Raw genomic sequence first — 16,905 nt, 5'->3', positions numbered from 1 at the left:
CAGAAGATGAGTGATTCACCTATACCTGCTATGGTCTCTTCTCAGATACCAAGAGAAGTATTGAACTTCTAAGAGAACTATCTTTCTAGGGTATTAGAAATAGAAGTATCCAGTAAGATAGAAGAGTGAATGTTACACCTAAAGTTAAGAACAAACTTAAGTGAGGTTGACAATGCTGCATATAAGGTCTATCTAGCTTAGCTTCAGCAAAGGAGAAAAACTCTGGGGCTGTGTCTAGACTGCAATGATTTTGCGGAAACACTTTTAATGGAAAAGTTTTTCCGTTAAAAGTATTTCCGCAAAAGAACGTCTAGATTGGCACGGATGCTTTTGCGCAAAAGCATCCGTTCCCAGTATAGACGTGCTTTTGCGCAAGAAAGCTCTGATAGCCATTTTAGCCATCGGGCTTTCTTGTGCAAAAAATTAAGGTGCCTGTCTACACTGGCCCTCTTGCACAAGTATTCTTGCACAAGAGGGTTATCTCTGAGCGAGAGCGGCAAAGTATTTGCGCAAGAAGCACTGAATTCTTACATTAGAACGTCAGTGCTCTTACGCAAATTCAAGTTGCCAGTGTAGACAGCTGGCAAGATTTTGCGCTTTTGCGCAAAATCTTGCCAGTCTAGACGCACCCTGTGAGTTAAAACTAACTAAACAAAGAAAGGGGATCAACTTATAGTCAGACAACAACAACTGAAGATGAAGTGCAGAGATTTAAGGAAACCCAAACTTCTGGGACTTGAAAGCAGCACACGTAAACGAAGCTGTACAAATTCTGCTGCATTGATTATCACATGCTGTTGCCAGATGGTATTTAGCAGGTCTTTAAGAAAATGAATCAATGTAATGAAGGGAGACACAGACTCTTCCAGGAGGTGAAAAATGATGACAAGTTGTGTACCTTCTTTTCTTGTCCATGAGATGTTGTTTCCTACGTATATGTGAAGGACTAGTGAGGGCATAATTGAAATTCTAACCACATTCCTGCAGAATGGTCAGAGATCGGGTTGCTACCAAAGAAGAATTGTGGGAGACAGCCTGAAGTATTTAAAGAACTTAAATAGAGAAGCTAACAACGCTAGGTCTATATTCTTGAAGCAATAGGTGACATTAAGGCGTTCAGTATCCCGAAAGGATCAAGTGTGGGTGGTGAAGGAGAGTTGTTACAACACTATTTTAACATCCGTCAAATGTCAGATCCGGTTTCTAAAGAACAGAAGCTAAGTAAAGGTCAAAGCCTATAGGAATTTGCTCTTTAAAGACAACTGCTAGATATAAGGAAGAGATTACAGTGGCCAGAAGCAGCAGCTCTGGCAAATAGCTATAAATGGCACCAAGAGAGAACTTTGGTTTTCTCAGAGCAGTGTACTCAAGCAAACAAGGGCTTCCACCTGGTGCTCCCATCTTGTCCTGCATGAATAAAGGTTTAGTAGGTGGTTTATAGAATGGAATTTTAAAAGAGAGAAGGACATGGTATTGTCTCTAGAATGCCTGCCTTTAGAATCCCTAATACCTGGAATTCCCACACTGAACTATTAAAAACAAAAGCATACAACATGTTTTCCTACCAAACTTGATCCATTGGTATCGCCCATGACACTCTTTGTAAGGAATTGGATAATTCAAGTCCTTCTTTAATCTGCACAGCAAACGTGAAGAAAAATCTTAAATACCTGCAAATAGCAATTGCCATTCTCTCCCCTTGCCATTCAAATACGTCACAATTGTGACTATATCCAACACATCCAGGAAGAAAATACAGGATTTGTTCTGAGGGTAAACCTGGGGCTCAATCCTGCTTCTACTTGAACTCCATTTAAAAAAAAATATTGACCTCATCAGCCCTGGATTCCTCAAAATCTACTTAGTCTGCGGCTGTTGCTATTTGATCTGTTAAAAAAAAAAAAAAATCAACATTTGAGTTAAAGAGCAGAATTTGGACTGAACTTGGATTCTCTCCCTGCTTGTCTGAATAATAATTGCAGACACATTCTGATATTCTGTATATATTCTTAAGAGCACAATGTCTGGTTAAAACACACAACACAACTATATTCATTCTAACAAATATGAGACTGGTACTCCTGAAAATATTTAGAGAAAAATATCAGTAGTTTACATCAATTATCAAAAATTGTTTGCACGGTTACTTACATTTAAGGCATGTTTTACCAATTAACTAAGACGTGTCCTTTTCCCTGAAGAGTTTACATGTAGGGCTTCTTTGAAAAAAATTCTGTACAGCTTTCAGTAGAAAATTTTCAGTTTTTACTAAATTAACATCTTTATGTATGTTTCTGCTTTCCTCAAGTTTTCTATGGGAATATTAGCCCTTCTCCCCATTTTTTTTATAAACATTCAACATTTTCCACTGAATTTTGACCAAATAATTCCTACCTCCTGCATTTCTCAACACTTTCCACAAATAAAATAAACCCAAAACATTTTGGGACCACCTCTAGGTATAGTACAATGGAGAGATAACACAGAAACACAAAATGGGTCACCAGTTCATGTAAAGGAAGGGGAAGTTATTCTAGAGGAGAAAAGAAAAAGAAGGCTATAGGTAGATAGTGGGACATGAAGGAGGAAAGAAATAAAGACGGCTGCTTGGCAAATGGACACAGACTGTTCCAAGCCTAGAGGATCTCATGAGAGCAGGTGTGAAGCTAGGCATGAAAGAAGGTTAAAAGAAGCAAGAAGAAGAAAGGATAGGAAAATTGAGGAGTCTTGAACCTGAGGCCAAAGAGCCTGATTGAATTTGACTAGAAACCAAAGGCGCTCACATAAGAGTGTTATCTTTATTGCTTTGTGCAGAAATTCTGGGAAATTTCAAGACAAATCCATGATTTCATAACATGGAAACAAGTAGAATGCCCTTTCGAGAAGGACAAGAAGATCCAGAGTTATCTACTTACGGCACCTATTTACAGTGAAGAAGGTAAAAATCTCTCACTCTTATTTCTGTCATAATGGGTCTTCCTTTCTATGGTTGCATGGTCATGGGATGAGCATAGTAGGACAAATAAAGGAATTTGCAAACAAGACTAAGTAGGAATGCCATTCTATCTTCCTGAAGTGGCTCTCCACGTCACATTAGAAAAATGAGATAATCTAAATAAGTTTGCATTGCCCCTGCCCATATTTTACTTACTCTGAGTAAAGAGTCTTTACTGTGCTTTCCATATCTGTTAATATGGCACTTATCAATGTCATTATTTCTTTAATAAAGTATCGTTGAAGAAAAGGGAAAGTGGACACATCCATTTTTGATCTCTCTTGTTTTATTATCTAGCTCTGTTTATAGCATCCTTTGAAAGTGAAGGTCCAGAAAATCACATGGAAAAAGACAGCTGGAAGACACTCAGGTATAAAACCTTCTCAGAATTGAAATGTGCCCCTTCTATTTGCCCGCAAAGAGAAGTAACTGATATACTCAGCTGTGCACTCCGCATGTTGACATTAAAATTTAGGTCCTAAGACAATTCACAAGTGATTTTCAGCCTCTGGACAGTTAGTTTTGATTCCATGCTACTACCGGTTGGACCTCTCTGGTCCAGCACCCTCGGGACCTGATTGGTCCCGAACAAGGGCATTTGCCAGACCAGGGGAAGTCCCCACTATCGGCCTCCCAGACTGCCTCCCCTCCCCGCTGATGGCCCAAGCTGCCTCACCCTCTCCTGCCAGGCTGCTGCGGCCCCAGCAGTTCGGACTGCCGCAACCCTGGCCCTGCTACCAGGGCTGCGGCATCTCTGGCCCCGGCCTAACTACTGGGGCTGCCACACCCCGGCTGTGCTACCAGGGCTTCAGCCCCAGTGGCTCCGAGCCACCAGCCTTCTTGCCACTGGGGTTCCCAGTCAGGACTCCCTGGTCCTGCCAGACCATGGAAGTTGCTGGACAAAGGGGTCCCGGTTTTTGGAGGCCCAACCTGTAGTTGAAGAGAGCCTGAAAAGGCCGAGTGATGGAATAATAGGGGTTATTTCTCAAAGTTAAATTATGGCTGCACCGGTGGTTGGAGACATGATGCCAGGGTAACGCAGAGGAAGGCTTGGTGCTACCAGAAACACTTGCTCAAGTGAGGTGACTGGTACACATGCATAGGAGGAGCAGCTGGCACTAAGCCCAGCACTGCCTTTCAAGCACCAGCCAGTCTGTTGGGGAGGGTGTAGTAATGTCTGAACCCACCCATCCTTGAGAGCATCCAGAACTGTGGAGAGTGCAGGAAGCCAACCCATGGCTGCCATTTCTGTACAGGTACCCTGGATTAGTCAGGACAGGGAGAGGACTCCAGCAGAGGAGTAAGGAGAGAGTGCTAGAAGCAGCCATAATCTCCCTAGATCTCTTCCACTGTCCACTACCCTATAGGGTTCACTGTACTACTTTCATATACTCCAACTCCTCCGAAGGCCCTACAGTTCCATTAACATTAGACTGCACCTTCAGGCTGTGTCTACATTGGCACCCTTTTCTGGAAAAGGGATGCTAATGAGACACTTCGGAAATTGCAAATGCCGCAGGAGATTTAAATATCCCCCGCGGCATTTGCATGAACATGGCTGCCACTTTTTTCCAGATTGGGGTTTTGCCGGAGAAAAGCGCCAGTCTAGACGGGATCTTGCAGAAAATAAATCCTTTTCCGGAAGATCCTGTCTAGACTGGCGCTTTTCTCCAGCAAAACCCCGAGCTGGAAAAAAGCAGCAGCCATGTTCATGCAAATGCCGCGGGGGATATTTAAATCCCCTGCGGCATTTGCAATTTCCGAAGTGTCTCATTAGCATCCCTTTTCCGGAAAAGGGTGCCAATGTAGACACAGCCTCACTGTTCTGATCAAAGAGGAGGAAAGAGCCATATTCTCAGCTGGTGTAAGTCAGCATCTCTACTGACTTCGGATGAGCCATCCTATTTTAGACTAGATGAAGCTTTGGTCCTTGAAGAAGGAATTCTGACAATAAGAGCAAAGAATCAGACACAGCTTAATTATCTGGAACAATAATGCCTCTTCCCTTGCGTTGCTATAATTCATGTGATTTTTTTTTCCATTTCTAGGACAACTCTGCTTAATAGAGCCTGAGATTTTGGATCTGAACTGCAGAATCTAAAGCACACAGGAAGAACTTTGTTTTTAAATAGTGAATGTCTTGGGGTTGAGAAAAACAAGATCTCACTGGCTGAGGTCTGTTTTGTATATACAGGACCTTTTATGAAATAAAAATGTGGTAAATATTTCACATGTCAACCTTAAGGCACTTAAAAGTGAAGGATTTTGGTTTTATTTAAAAAATGCAAGGGCAGGGCCCTATTCTCAGAGATGAAGTGTATCATGGGAGATGGTCTCCATGGCGAGGTCTTAGTCTAATGACATCCAAATCTTTATTTATTTTGATTACTTCCACCTTAAAAAAAAACACCACAGCCAACACACAAACACCAAATACAACCAAAACGCTGCACAGGTTCAATACTGTTAGGTGCCAGCCCTACAAAGACTGACACATCTCCTTAACTTTAAGCAGGTGAGGAGTTGAAAGGAAGGAATGAAGAGTCCCATTCAAATCTCTGGGACAACTGGATGCTCAAGTCAAGGAGGTGCATCAGTATCTGCAGGACCAGGGCCTTAGACATCCGCAGTAAGCCTGTTCCACTCTTACATCGGAGAATAGTGCCTTACAAGGTACTGAAATTGTCCAGTGTACCTTCTATGATTCTGGGCTGGAAGCAAGCCAAATAAAAATGTGGATGTCTAAAAACCAGCTACCATGTACTTTGTAAATAAACTGGAACATATGGCACATGAACTAGAGTATGCCTGCCTACAACAATGAAGGTGCAGCAAAACATATTTTTGTTACCTGTTTTAAAGAGAAGAAATGGGACAACTGCTAGATTTTTTTTTTTTGAAAGAATTAACACTTCTGGGAACTATCCGTTGAGTTCTGGCTGCGGAATATATTTCATTTTCATTATCAGGGATTTTTTTTTAAAGAAAAGGATGTATATTCTAGATAATCTCCACAAGATGGATCCAATGTGTCTTCTGGAAAATACATTTTAAATGAGCAGAGGCGAGGGATGGGAACTGGAAGGTTTTGAGGCTGAAGCGTATAGGAGTGAGACATGCCACTCCCATTGAATTTGGGGATCTAATTCCTTTGAAAATGCTAGCCTGAACTGACACACACACAGTTTAAAAAAAAAAAAAAAAAAAGAGAGAGAATAAATTGTATCAGATTATTTTGGCATATATTCAAGCTATTATTATAGGCATTAGCCAACACTCATTGCAATTAGTGGAAAAACATCCCCTGGCACTGGATCAGGAGTTTAAAACCATACGTTGTGTCCATCTTAGGGATGAGTTCTACACCAATAATGTTTCCGATTTCTCGTTTCTCCTTTTAACTATTCTTGATTTGAGAGTAATTTGGCTAGGATAAGCAGCATGTCTAAGCAGCTCATATTGCACTTCAGGCTACCCATTTTCAAAAAAAATAATCATTTAAAGATTTCCTTCTTCCATGTTCCTATAATTTCTGAATTAGGAAGGAGACCAAAAAAAAAAAAATCAGTCTCAGATTAAGATGTATTTTGTTTAATGAATGTACTATTACCCATAACTGTCATTCTCCTTCCCAACACTTGTTCTCTTTGGGCCTGAGGGCTGGATATTTATCTAGATAATGAGAAATTCCAGACAGTTACATTAGAAAGGATTGTTTCAATGCCATCAAGAGCTCTAAGTGAGGGGGTTGGGAAGAAACTTGGCCTATGAACAAGTCAGTGCTGTAGCTGACCATGTCAGGGGCAGGTACCTTCTTCTGATGTATCTTTTGCTGATCTCTGCTGGAAACAGAATGCTGGACTAGCTGGACCAAAGGTTTGGTCTGTTAAAGCAACTTCTCTGTTCCAATCCTGCAAATGCTTCCTAATGAATGCTTACAAACTTAAGTAGTCCCATTGTTATCATGTAGCATTTGCATTTACCCACAGTAAGCATTTGCAGTGCTGAGCCTGTATTCTGTTTCCAACAAGGGCTTTTCCCCCCTAGGTATTGGTTCTTATGAAAGATAAATATACCCAGTGTGGACAGGGGATACAGGAAGAAGGAAATAACTTTTTGCTGTTCCTATAGCACTGAGATTAAAGAGCAACAAACAAAAGTTAAATAGATGCCACTAAAGAAACAATCTGATTGAAGTGGACAGAGGAATTACAAATGCTAGCTATGAACACCAACAGCCCAGAGAAAGAGAGGTTTCTTGTGATCTGCTGCTATTTTTCCTGTGCGGAAGAACTGATTTTCAGCCCTGGGGTAGAGTAAGAATATTTATACTGTATTATTACAGTGTTTTGCACTTTCAGAGATGTTCTAGCTAGTGATATAGTCAGACACTATCAAAGGGATTGTATATCAGCTTTCTTTATGTAACTGAAATTTAAAAAGGGATGCTTAAAATTTAAGAAAAATATATATTTGAAATGCAATTTTAGAACACTTTCTGTATGTGTATTAAAAAAAAAGCTTTTACATGAATGTGCACTTCACTGGTCTATCAGTCCTAGTATATACTTGAAATCAGTGCAGTGTCAACATGGGTTTGTTTTTTTATTTTTTCCTCCTTCAATTTGATACATTCCTTAAAGACCGTGCTCTGCTATTCTGAGCTGCATTGCTACATATGAAGCTGTACCATAAAGCAGGATATTCTGTGTTTGACTGGATGTGCTTGCATTAATAAAAAACAAGTTGCTTCAATCAGGCTAAATTTTATCTGTGGTTATTTTTTGCTTGCAAGATGATAAAAGAAAGTTGCAGACAGAAGGCTGACTGAGGTGATCCGATATTCACAAGTAGTGTCGTTTTTTGTGAATCAGCTAACTGAAATTTCAGCCTGGGTTTATCCATATAGACCTGCACAGCTATCAAATTTGTATCCTTGTCTGTATCTGCAAAAGTGAGCCATGGATATCCACACTGAAATCCATGGATGAGGATACCTGCAAGATAAAAAGCAGATGACCACAAATTTGCAGGGTTCTAGATACAAAAGTTGTATCCACATCCATATCTGCATTGACATCCACGGATGTGGATACCCATGGACATAAAGCAGAGATCTGCAGATTTTCAGGGCTCTGATTATAGATATATGACCTTGCCTTATGTCCAGTTGAAGAGTTCAATATATTCAAGGAAACTCTACTGCAGCGCCAAGCTCAGAGCATGTTTTTGCACACGCATTGCACTAACCATTCATCTGCATACTATTCATACATAGCACACATCTGCTCCAAGATTACCAGGAAGATAGGCAGTTTAAAACAGCATTTCACATAATTTCACCTCTGCTCTGCAGCAATAGAATAATAGAGCCATAGATCTCGAAGGGACCTTGAGAACCCATCTACCCCAGTTCCCTGCACTTATGGCAGGACCAAGGCTCGGTCTCAAACTCCCAGCCCACGGAACATCCCTGGTGGGAGCGATTGCACCATCCAGGCTGGGCTGGAGGGAGAGGCTGTCTGTTACCAGCCCCAAAGCCCCGCCCCTTCCTGCCATTTCCCGCCTTCTCGCCCACGGCACCCCAACCCCAAAGACACAGCTTTGGGGATCACTGAGGGGGGCACGGCACACTCCCTTCAATGGCAGGAGCCACAGAGGAAGTGGTATATGCTGGACACCCAAACTACCTCCCTCCACTTCCCCACGGCGCCTACCACCATGGGGAGTGCACAGTAGGGGGTGACTGCTGCCACCAGGCCTTCTTCCCCAGTGATCCCTGAAGTTGCATCCTCAGGGTGGGGGAGTGGGGATGATAGCAGGAAGAGGCAGGACTTGGGGACCAGTAAGAAACAGCCTTGCCCCCCCCCCCCCCCCCCCCGCAGCACACAGCGAGTCTTGGGCTGGATCGTGCAATCGCTTTGAATGGGGATGGCCCACAAGCTGAAGGTTGAGACCCCTAACAAGTGTTTGTTTAGCCTGCTCTTAAAAATTTCCAGTCATGGAGATTCCACAACCTCCCTAGGGCTACGTCTAGACTGCAAGCCTCTTTCGAAAGAGGCTTTTCTAAAGATACTTTCGAAAAAGCTTCTTTCGAAAAAGAGCATCCAGACTGCAATCTCTTCTTTCGAAAAAGTGAGCCGCTTTTTCGAAAGAGAACACCCAGGTAGTCTGGATGCTCTCTTTCGAAAAAGCCCTGTTTGCATTCAAGAACGCCTTTTTTCGAAAGAGCACTTTCAAAAAAAGGCATTCTTCCTCGTGAAATGAGGAGTACCGCCATCAAAAGAAAAGCCGCGTTCTTTCGATTTAATTTCGAAAGAACGTGGTTGTAGTCTAGACGCAGGTGAAGTTTTTTTTAGAAAAAAGGCTACTTTTTTCAAAAAAAACCTGCAGTCTAGACACAGCCTAGGTAATTTATTCCAGTGTTTAACCACCCTGACAGGAATTTTCTTCTAATGTCTAAACTAAACCACTCTTGTTGCAATTTAAGCTTCTTGTTCTTCTTTTAGACGTTAAACAGAATTCTTCTCCCTCAACCTTCTAACAATCTTTCATTTACCTGAAAACTATTATGCCCCCCTTTAGTCTTCTTATCTCCAGACTAAACAACCCCTATTTTTACAATCTTCTCTTATAGATCATCTTTAATCATTTTTGTTCTTCTCTCGACTTCCGCCAATTTGACCACATCTTTCCTGAAATGTGGCACCCAGGCCTAATCAGAGTGGAATTTCTTCTTGGGTCTTGCTTTCAACTCTCTTACTAATATATCTCAGAATAACCGGGTTTTTTTCTTTTTTTTTTGAACAGTTGTCTCATTTATCTTGCGGTCCACTATCACCCCCAGGCTCCTTTCTGCAGTACCCTTTGCTGGGCAGTCATTCCCATTTTGAATGTGGGCAACGGATTGTTCCTTTCTAATTGGAGCACTTCGCATTTCTCCGTATTACATTTCCTATTTACTTCTCCAGCTTGTTCATATGATTTTGAATTTTCACCCCATCCCCCAAAATATTTGCAACCCCTCCCAGCTTGGTTTTATCTACAACATTTGCAAGAGCGTTCTTTCTGTCATTGCTGAAGTTATTGAACAGAAGCAGACCCAGAACAGATCCCTCATGAATTCCTCAATAAGCCCTTCCATCTTGACTGTGAACCATTGATAATTACTCTCTAGAAATGATTTTTTTTCCAGCTAGTTATGCACCCACTTTCTAGTAGCTTCACTGAGGCTGCATTTCCCAAGTTTGTTTAAGCCTTACTTAAGTCAAGATATAGCACATCTTTCATTCCCCAACATCCACACAACTTGTTACCCTGTCAAAGAAAGCTATTACATTGGTTTAACATGACTTGTACTTAACAAATTCATGGTGTTACTTAGTGCCTTATCTTCTAGGTGTTCGTAAACTGATTACTTAATTATGTACTCCATTCTCTTTTCTGGCACAGAAGTTAAGCTGACTGGTCTGTAATTCTCTGGGTGGCACTTATTCCCTTTTGATATATATAGGCACTATATTTGCCCTTTTCCAGTCTTCTGGAATCTCTCCCATATTCCAGGACTTTTCAAAGATAAAAGCTAATGACTCAGATAGCTCCTCAGTCAGCTCCTTGAGTATTTTAGGGTGCATTTCATCAGGCCCTGGTGACATGACATCTGACTTATCTAAGTAATTTTTGACTTGTTCTTTTTGGCTACGTCTACATTGGCATCCTTTTCCGGAAATGCTTAAAACGGAACAGTTTTCCATTATAAGTATTCCCGGAAAAAGTGCGTCTACATTGGCAGGATGCTTTTCCGGAAAAGCACTTTTTCTGGAAAAGCGTCCGTGCAAATGTAGACGCGCTTTTCCACAAAAAAGCCCCGATCGTCATTTTCGCGATCGGGGCTTTTTTGCGAAAAAGACTACTGTGCTGTCTACACTGGCCCTTTTCCAGAACAGTTTTCAGGAAAAGGACTTTTGCCCGAACGGGAGCAGCATAGTTTTTCCGGAAAAGCACTGATGATTTTACAGTAGATCGTCAGTGCTTTTCCGGAAATTCAAGGGGCCAGTGTAGACAGCTGGCAAGTTTTTCCGGAAAAGCGGCTGATTTTCTGGAATAAGTGGCCAGTGTAGACACAGCCTCCCTGTTTTAGCTTCTGATTCTGGCTCACTTTCCCTGGCATTCACAATGAGAGATGTCCAAAGGCTGCTAAAGTTTTTGATGAAAACCTAAAGCCATTGAGCATTTCCGGCATTCCCACATTTCCTGTTACTGTTTTCCTCCTTCACTGAGGAATGGGTCCACCCTCAGGGCCAGCCTAAGAGGTGGGCCAGACCTGTGGCTACTTGGGGTGCCTAGTAGTCATGGGGGTACCGTGAAGCAGCTAGCATAGGGTCAGAAACTGCTCCCTGGGGAATGGTGAATAGGGGGGTGCCCAGATGTCTTCCTGCTTTCTTCTGGCAGAGGAACACGTGGGAGAGCCAGCAGTGAGACACAGCTATACACTTACACACACACACACACACACACACACACACACACACACACACACACACACACACACACACCCCTTTCCTTCATGCGCCCCTGCGGCCTGTAAGAGAGGGACCAAGGAGCAATGTCAAGGTTCCCTATAGCCAAGTCCACTTTGGCCATCTGAGCTGTGGTGAGAGACATCAGGATCTGCTACTCTCCTGCCTTCCCCATACACAACCCTCATGGGCAAAGTGACCTGAATTCAGAGGACCCTCTCATTACTCCTCTGTCCCCTTCCATCAGCCCCCACGGCTACACAGCACAGAGTAGGGAGTGAGCAGCCAGACCATGGATATGCATCCAGGTCAGCAGCCACTAAGGAGCAAAAGCTGAGGTGCAGAGTGGTATGCAAGCTTGGGGGGGGGGGGGGGGGGAAGAGAGCACAGTTCAGCATCTGGGAGCCCAAAAGGGGAGTGGGAAGCACATGGTGACCTGGGCAGAGGGGGGCCCACCCCCATGAGGGTCAGGGATGTGAAAAGATAAATGAACTCAGGGAACTTTTCCTGAAGGCTGGCCCTGCCTACCCTGTTCTTGGTCTCCTCTTGTTCCTAATGTCTTTGCAGAATGTTTCCCTTCTTCACTGGCTAGAGTCTCTATTTTACAAATGTAGAAAATGAGACAGAGAGAAGTCACCTGCCCAAAGTCACACAAGCCAAGAACGTGAATCCAAGTCTCCGCATTTGCACTCCCATGCCCTATCCATACTGCTTCATTATCCAAAGACACCAGCCAATTATCAATGCCATAGCCCCACAATCCCACCCTGGGAAAGAGAGCTGGCTAACTGATGCGGTTGATTTGTGGCAACCTCAAATGCTCAGAGTGGATTGTATTGGCAACAAAACTGTCATAGTGGCTTTGCAGAGCAGAGCAATGCAACTTTCAGAGATTATGACGCTCAACAAACCGTTCCCATTATAGCTGGGTGGAGAAGATACCATTTAGCAGAAATTAAAGGAACAAAATTTCAAGTGTTTTCCTGATGGTCAGTTCATCCTCATCATGAATATGCATATTACATACTGATTATATACTTCCAATTATGCCCCTTCCCATCATTAACAATAAATTAACTATTTTACTCAATACAGACATAGACATAAACCAGGGGTGGGCAAGATCCAGCCCACTAAGCCGTTTGATGTGCCTGCTGAGCTGTGATTCCAGCCCAGGCCAATTGAGACCAAGGGTGGGAGAGTGCACAGTCTCCTTCCCCTACCCCTCTGGCGCCATGCGTCCCTGAACTGCTAGCTGTTCAAAATGGCTGGCGGTTCCCTCTAGGTGATGTGTGCTCTGGCAGAGTGGGAGTGGGGGGAAGAGAGAGAGAGACCTCTTGTGCTCTGCTGTCCCATGAGGGAGCGTGCAAAGTCTCTCCCGTCCCTCCCCCCCTGCCCATGTGTGCTGCCAGAGGGAACTGCCTCTTCCACCAGAAGCCCCACCCCTTCCACCTAAGGCCACGCCCATTCTGGGATTGGCCCACAACCACTACCAGCATTGGTGAAGTGCCCTCCCAAAAATTGTTGGCTACCCTGGCATAAAACCATAGAGTTGCCTTCCAGGCGTTTACTACCATTAAATTCAGTGTGAATACGCCAAGCAATAATGCAATGCCAGGAAGATGTTTTTGAGCAATACAAGTAACAACTTGATTTATCAAAGTAATCATCTCTAAGGGGCAAAACTGTATCAGCAAGCAACCCCCATGCAGCAAAATTCACTTTGCTAGTCAACTGACCCAACTGATATGCATGTTCTCCTCATGAGGATCAATAATTGTTTATAACAGACTAAGACCATAGACCTTTCCTTTCAGCCATCTGAAATACAGCTGAACGTCTGTTTTTCAAGACTGAGTGTTCTTGCACTGTCCAGATCATCAGAAAAGCATGTGCAGAGTACAGAACCCTACTGTTGCTAATGGCCATAGAGAGCCATAAAACACAACTGTGTGGACAGCAAGATAATCACTGCCATAAAATTAAATTGCAGAAATAGTTAATCTTAAAGAATTAGTGCAGGCTATCTAGGAAGAATTTCTAGTTCAGTGAGCAGCCAGACTTTAACAATGGTTGTTTTCAAATTCTTCCTCCCACATGTATTACTGCAAAGGTAGAGTTAACTGGCTGCACATCTCAGTAGACCTTCTAGCCCATTGCCCTTACAATGCATCACATTGGGAAAAGCAATTCACGAAACTTTCCAAGTTGAAAGCCTCTTTTCTTGACACTTCATTCACACAACCACTCAGAGATGGTCTCAGAACAGAAATAAAATCTCTAGGTACCGTTCTGCAAAGGCTCGGCAGTAATTTTGAGGGCACAGTTTGAAACCAAGATCTCTCTGCGGGGTGAGTCAGCTCCTTAAAAGGAAAAAACACTTGTGTAAGCATTTCTAACACTACATTGCAGTAGTAATTGAAATTGGATTCTTCTTCTGAACATGGGAGGGTAAACAAACAAATCTGACCATTTTCTCAACATGGCTTATGGCAATGCAACATGAAAAAAGATATTTGAGAGCCAAGTATAAAGGACAGGAAACATATGATTTGCATGCAATGTACAAATTGCACATAGTTCTTTTGTGCCCCATTTACAACAGGAAGGAAGAAATCCACAAAGCTAGAGAAAATCTATATTTGACATGCACTGCAGATATCCAAACACTAAACCAATGGAGATACATTTGCAACTGATCTACAAGAATTTTCTTAGGATGCTTACCAGATATGGAATGAAGAAATGTTCCTTACTCGTGTTACTAACATAAAAAAAAAAAATCGAAACAAGTTCTATTGCTCTTAAGCTTTGTAAAAATCTTTCACAAGACAAATACATAGAGACCCAAAACTATTTAAAGGGATACATTCCAAACCAAAATTTGCCAGTCAATAATGGCACAACATCTAAGAACAATCCTGTCATGATTCTACATTACAGGATTTGAAGGCAATATTGCAGCATTAATAATAAATGAATGGATACAAGGCCAAACCAAAACTCTGGATCCTTCGTGTGAGTGAGAATGAGAATGAGGAGATGAGATTTGAACATAGAGATGGACTTTTCCGGTAGGGCCAATATTTCTAAACTTGCCATATTAACATGCTAGATCAGGGCTGGGTAAAAGGGCCTGTGTGTCCGCCAAATACATTGATCCTGCCCACGGACACCCAATTAGAGCCTGGGGGTGGGAGGAACCTGTGATGTATCCTCCATCCTGTCCCTGTTCTTTTCATAAGCTGCTGTCCTACACACTTCTGGCATAGTTGGAGAATAGAAAATCATTTGCTACAATGCATTGCCCATAAACTTGAATAGGAACATTGAAACTTAAATAGAATGTAGTTTAGCTTATTAGAACACACTGAGGCACAATTAAGACTTTGCTTACTAAAGTCACACACTGCAGAAAGCACACATCTAGGAAACTGAAATTCCCCACTCCAGGATGTTGCAATAAACGACAGAGTCCCCCAACAGAGGCTAATACATGGAACAGGAGTTGTACAGGAAGCGTCTACTCCCATTACAATCCATTTTTACACCTTTTATATTTCTTTCTTTGAAAAATAATGATAAAGCAGAGGCACCACTTTCTGTACTTAAACAGCACTGTCGTCCCTTTCTCTTTAATCCATTCTCAGAACAAACCTATGATTTCGACAAGGTAATCTATTCACATCTCTCAGGGAAATCATTAACCAGATCTGAGTTTGGGGGTGGGAGATAAATTATGGCATTCCATGGATTTTCTACTAGACTATAGATCATTTCTTGCAGTGGAAAATGGAAGGACTTCTCTACTTAAACTGACCCATTTCAGAAAATATTATGACATATGCCTTGCCTACAGCTACTACAATTTCAGGATTAGCCCTGAATTTCCTGGCTTTTTTCAGTTTCTCTAGGCATTCTTTGCACAAGCATTTCCCACAATTCTTCAGTGCCATGTTTTTATTTGCACAGTTTGCTGTGTTAATAGAGAAACTATTTGGCCAAGCTTGAAACTGCATATTAGTTCTCCTTAAAGGATGCATCATTCCCTCACAATAAAATCCATATTTTCCTGACAGATGGTAAAATTCCTTTGGGATCACTCTCCTCTGCTTTGCCAATGCACTAACCATGCTCAGGTTGAGCCAAGCAATAAAAAGCCTTGCGAGGGAAATGGGTTGGTCGTCTCAGTGCCCAACGGACATTCATAAATATCATAACACTATCCCTAAGGATTGAAGTGGGAGGCAGAGCGAGGAGCAGAGGTACAATTCATGCTTCTGAAATGCCTGGTCCTAAACCCCATTGAAGCTGATGGAAGCTAATTTCAAGAGGCTTTCAGTCAGGTGTTGAAGAGGGTTTTTTTTTCTAGCCATTCCAGCAGCATTAGGTACCAACTCACTAGCTGGGCCACAGAGATGGAGACAAAGGTAAGCTCATTTCAATGTATTCAATCACAGCTAAGAGTTGGAAGCACCTGAAGGAAGCAAGGGAAGCTTATTGTGATCAGGGCACCGCAAGGGGGGCCGTCCCTTTTAGACCCAACACATTCAGTAAAATTATGTCCCATGCCTAGTAGTGCTGCTGGTACCTTGGAGGAAGCAGGAGGCCAAGCGGGTGAGTCTCCTTCCCCTGCCCATAGAGAACGGCAGCAGTTGAGGATCTCAGGTGCTACTGCTGCCAACTGGCAGGGCTGTCTCCTCAGAGCTCCCTGCGCAAACCATGTGGGGAAAGGGGGATGCTGAGGACTCAGAGCTGGCCCTGGGGACACTTTTGTGAGGAAGAGGCATGCTGAGGAGCTGGTTTGGGGTGCCATGGAGGAAGGCAAGACTGAGGACTAGCTCTGGAGGTGCCAATCCTGGGGAGAGGGCTGTGGTGGCTTGGGAAACATCATTGCTTTGGCCTTGTTACTGTGCACATCCACTCCAGGAGCCCCTACTCCACCACTGGAGCTGTATTATTTGGTACGATTTGGGGAAATGTTTGGTATATTTGAAGACTCCACCCTTCTTCACTACAGACCCCAAATGGCAGCCTTGTCTGTGACTGAAGCCCCAGCAGTTAACATGGCTTCCATGAGCACAAAACTCACTAAAGATCTGGTGAAGGCACATCTGATCCTCACACATGAGACCATCGGGTTCATACCAAAAGCCAAGACAGCCCGGACTGATGTAGCTACAAAACGTCATGGGAAGAACGGAAGCCGTTTTTTAAAATTTCAACATCACAATTAAAACCATGCTAAGGAAGATTGCTTTTTGACCCCTTTCTCGCTGACACAGCCAGAGTGAGACTGTAGTTAAATTACAGGGAGGGGAAAGGAAGACAGGTGTGGTAGACAAGCTTCACACCTGGAACACCGTGGCGGTATTTTGTTGCTCTGTTTCT

General features: G+C 42.9%; 1 protein-coding gene across 3 annotated transcripts in view; it reads left to right on the top strand.

The window, feature by feature from the left end:
* The window catches only part of RASGEF1A (RasGEF domain family member 1A), a 285,915-nt gene extending 278,537 nt beyond the window's left edge, over nt 1-7,378 (top strand). For all 3 annotated transcript variants that reach the window (XM_006129935.4, XM_075934780.1, XM_006129936.4), the window contains 3 exons: nt 2,815-2,938; nt 3,293-3,365; nt 5,044-7,378. In XM_006129935.4, the coding sequence (XP_006129997.2) occupies nt 2,815-2,938; nt 3,293-3,365; nt 5,044-5,068 (222 nt within the window). In that variant the 3' untranslated portion in view covers nt 5,069-7,378. The remainder of the gene's footprint in view (nt 1-2,814; nt 2,939-3,292; nt 3,366-5,043) is intronic.
* Nucleotides 7,379-16,905: the final 9,527 nt, after the last annotated feature.

The sequence above is a fragment of the Pelodiscus sinensis genome, chromosome 8 (genome assembly GCF_049634645.1).
Source record: "Pelodiscus sinensis isolate JC-2024 chromosome 8, ASM4963464v1, whole genome shotgun sequence".
In the NCBI taxonomy this organism is placed as follows: Eukaryota; Metazoa; Chordata; order Testudines; family Trionychidae; genus Pelodiscus; species Pelodiscus sinensis.
This window is presented reverse-complemented; position numbering and strand designations above follow the sequence as displayed.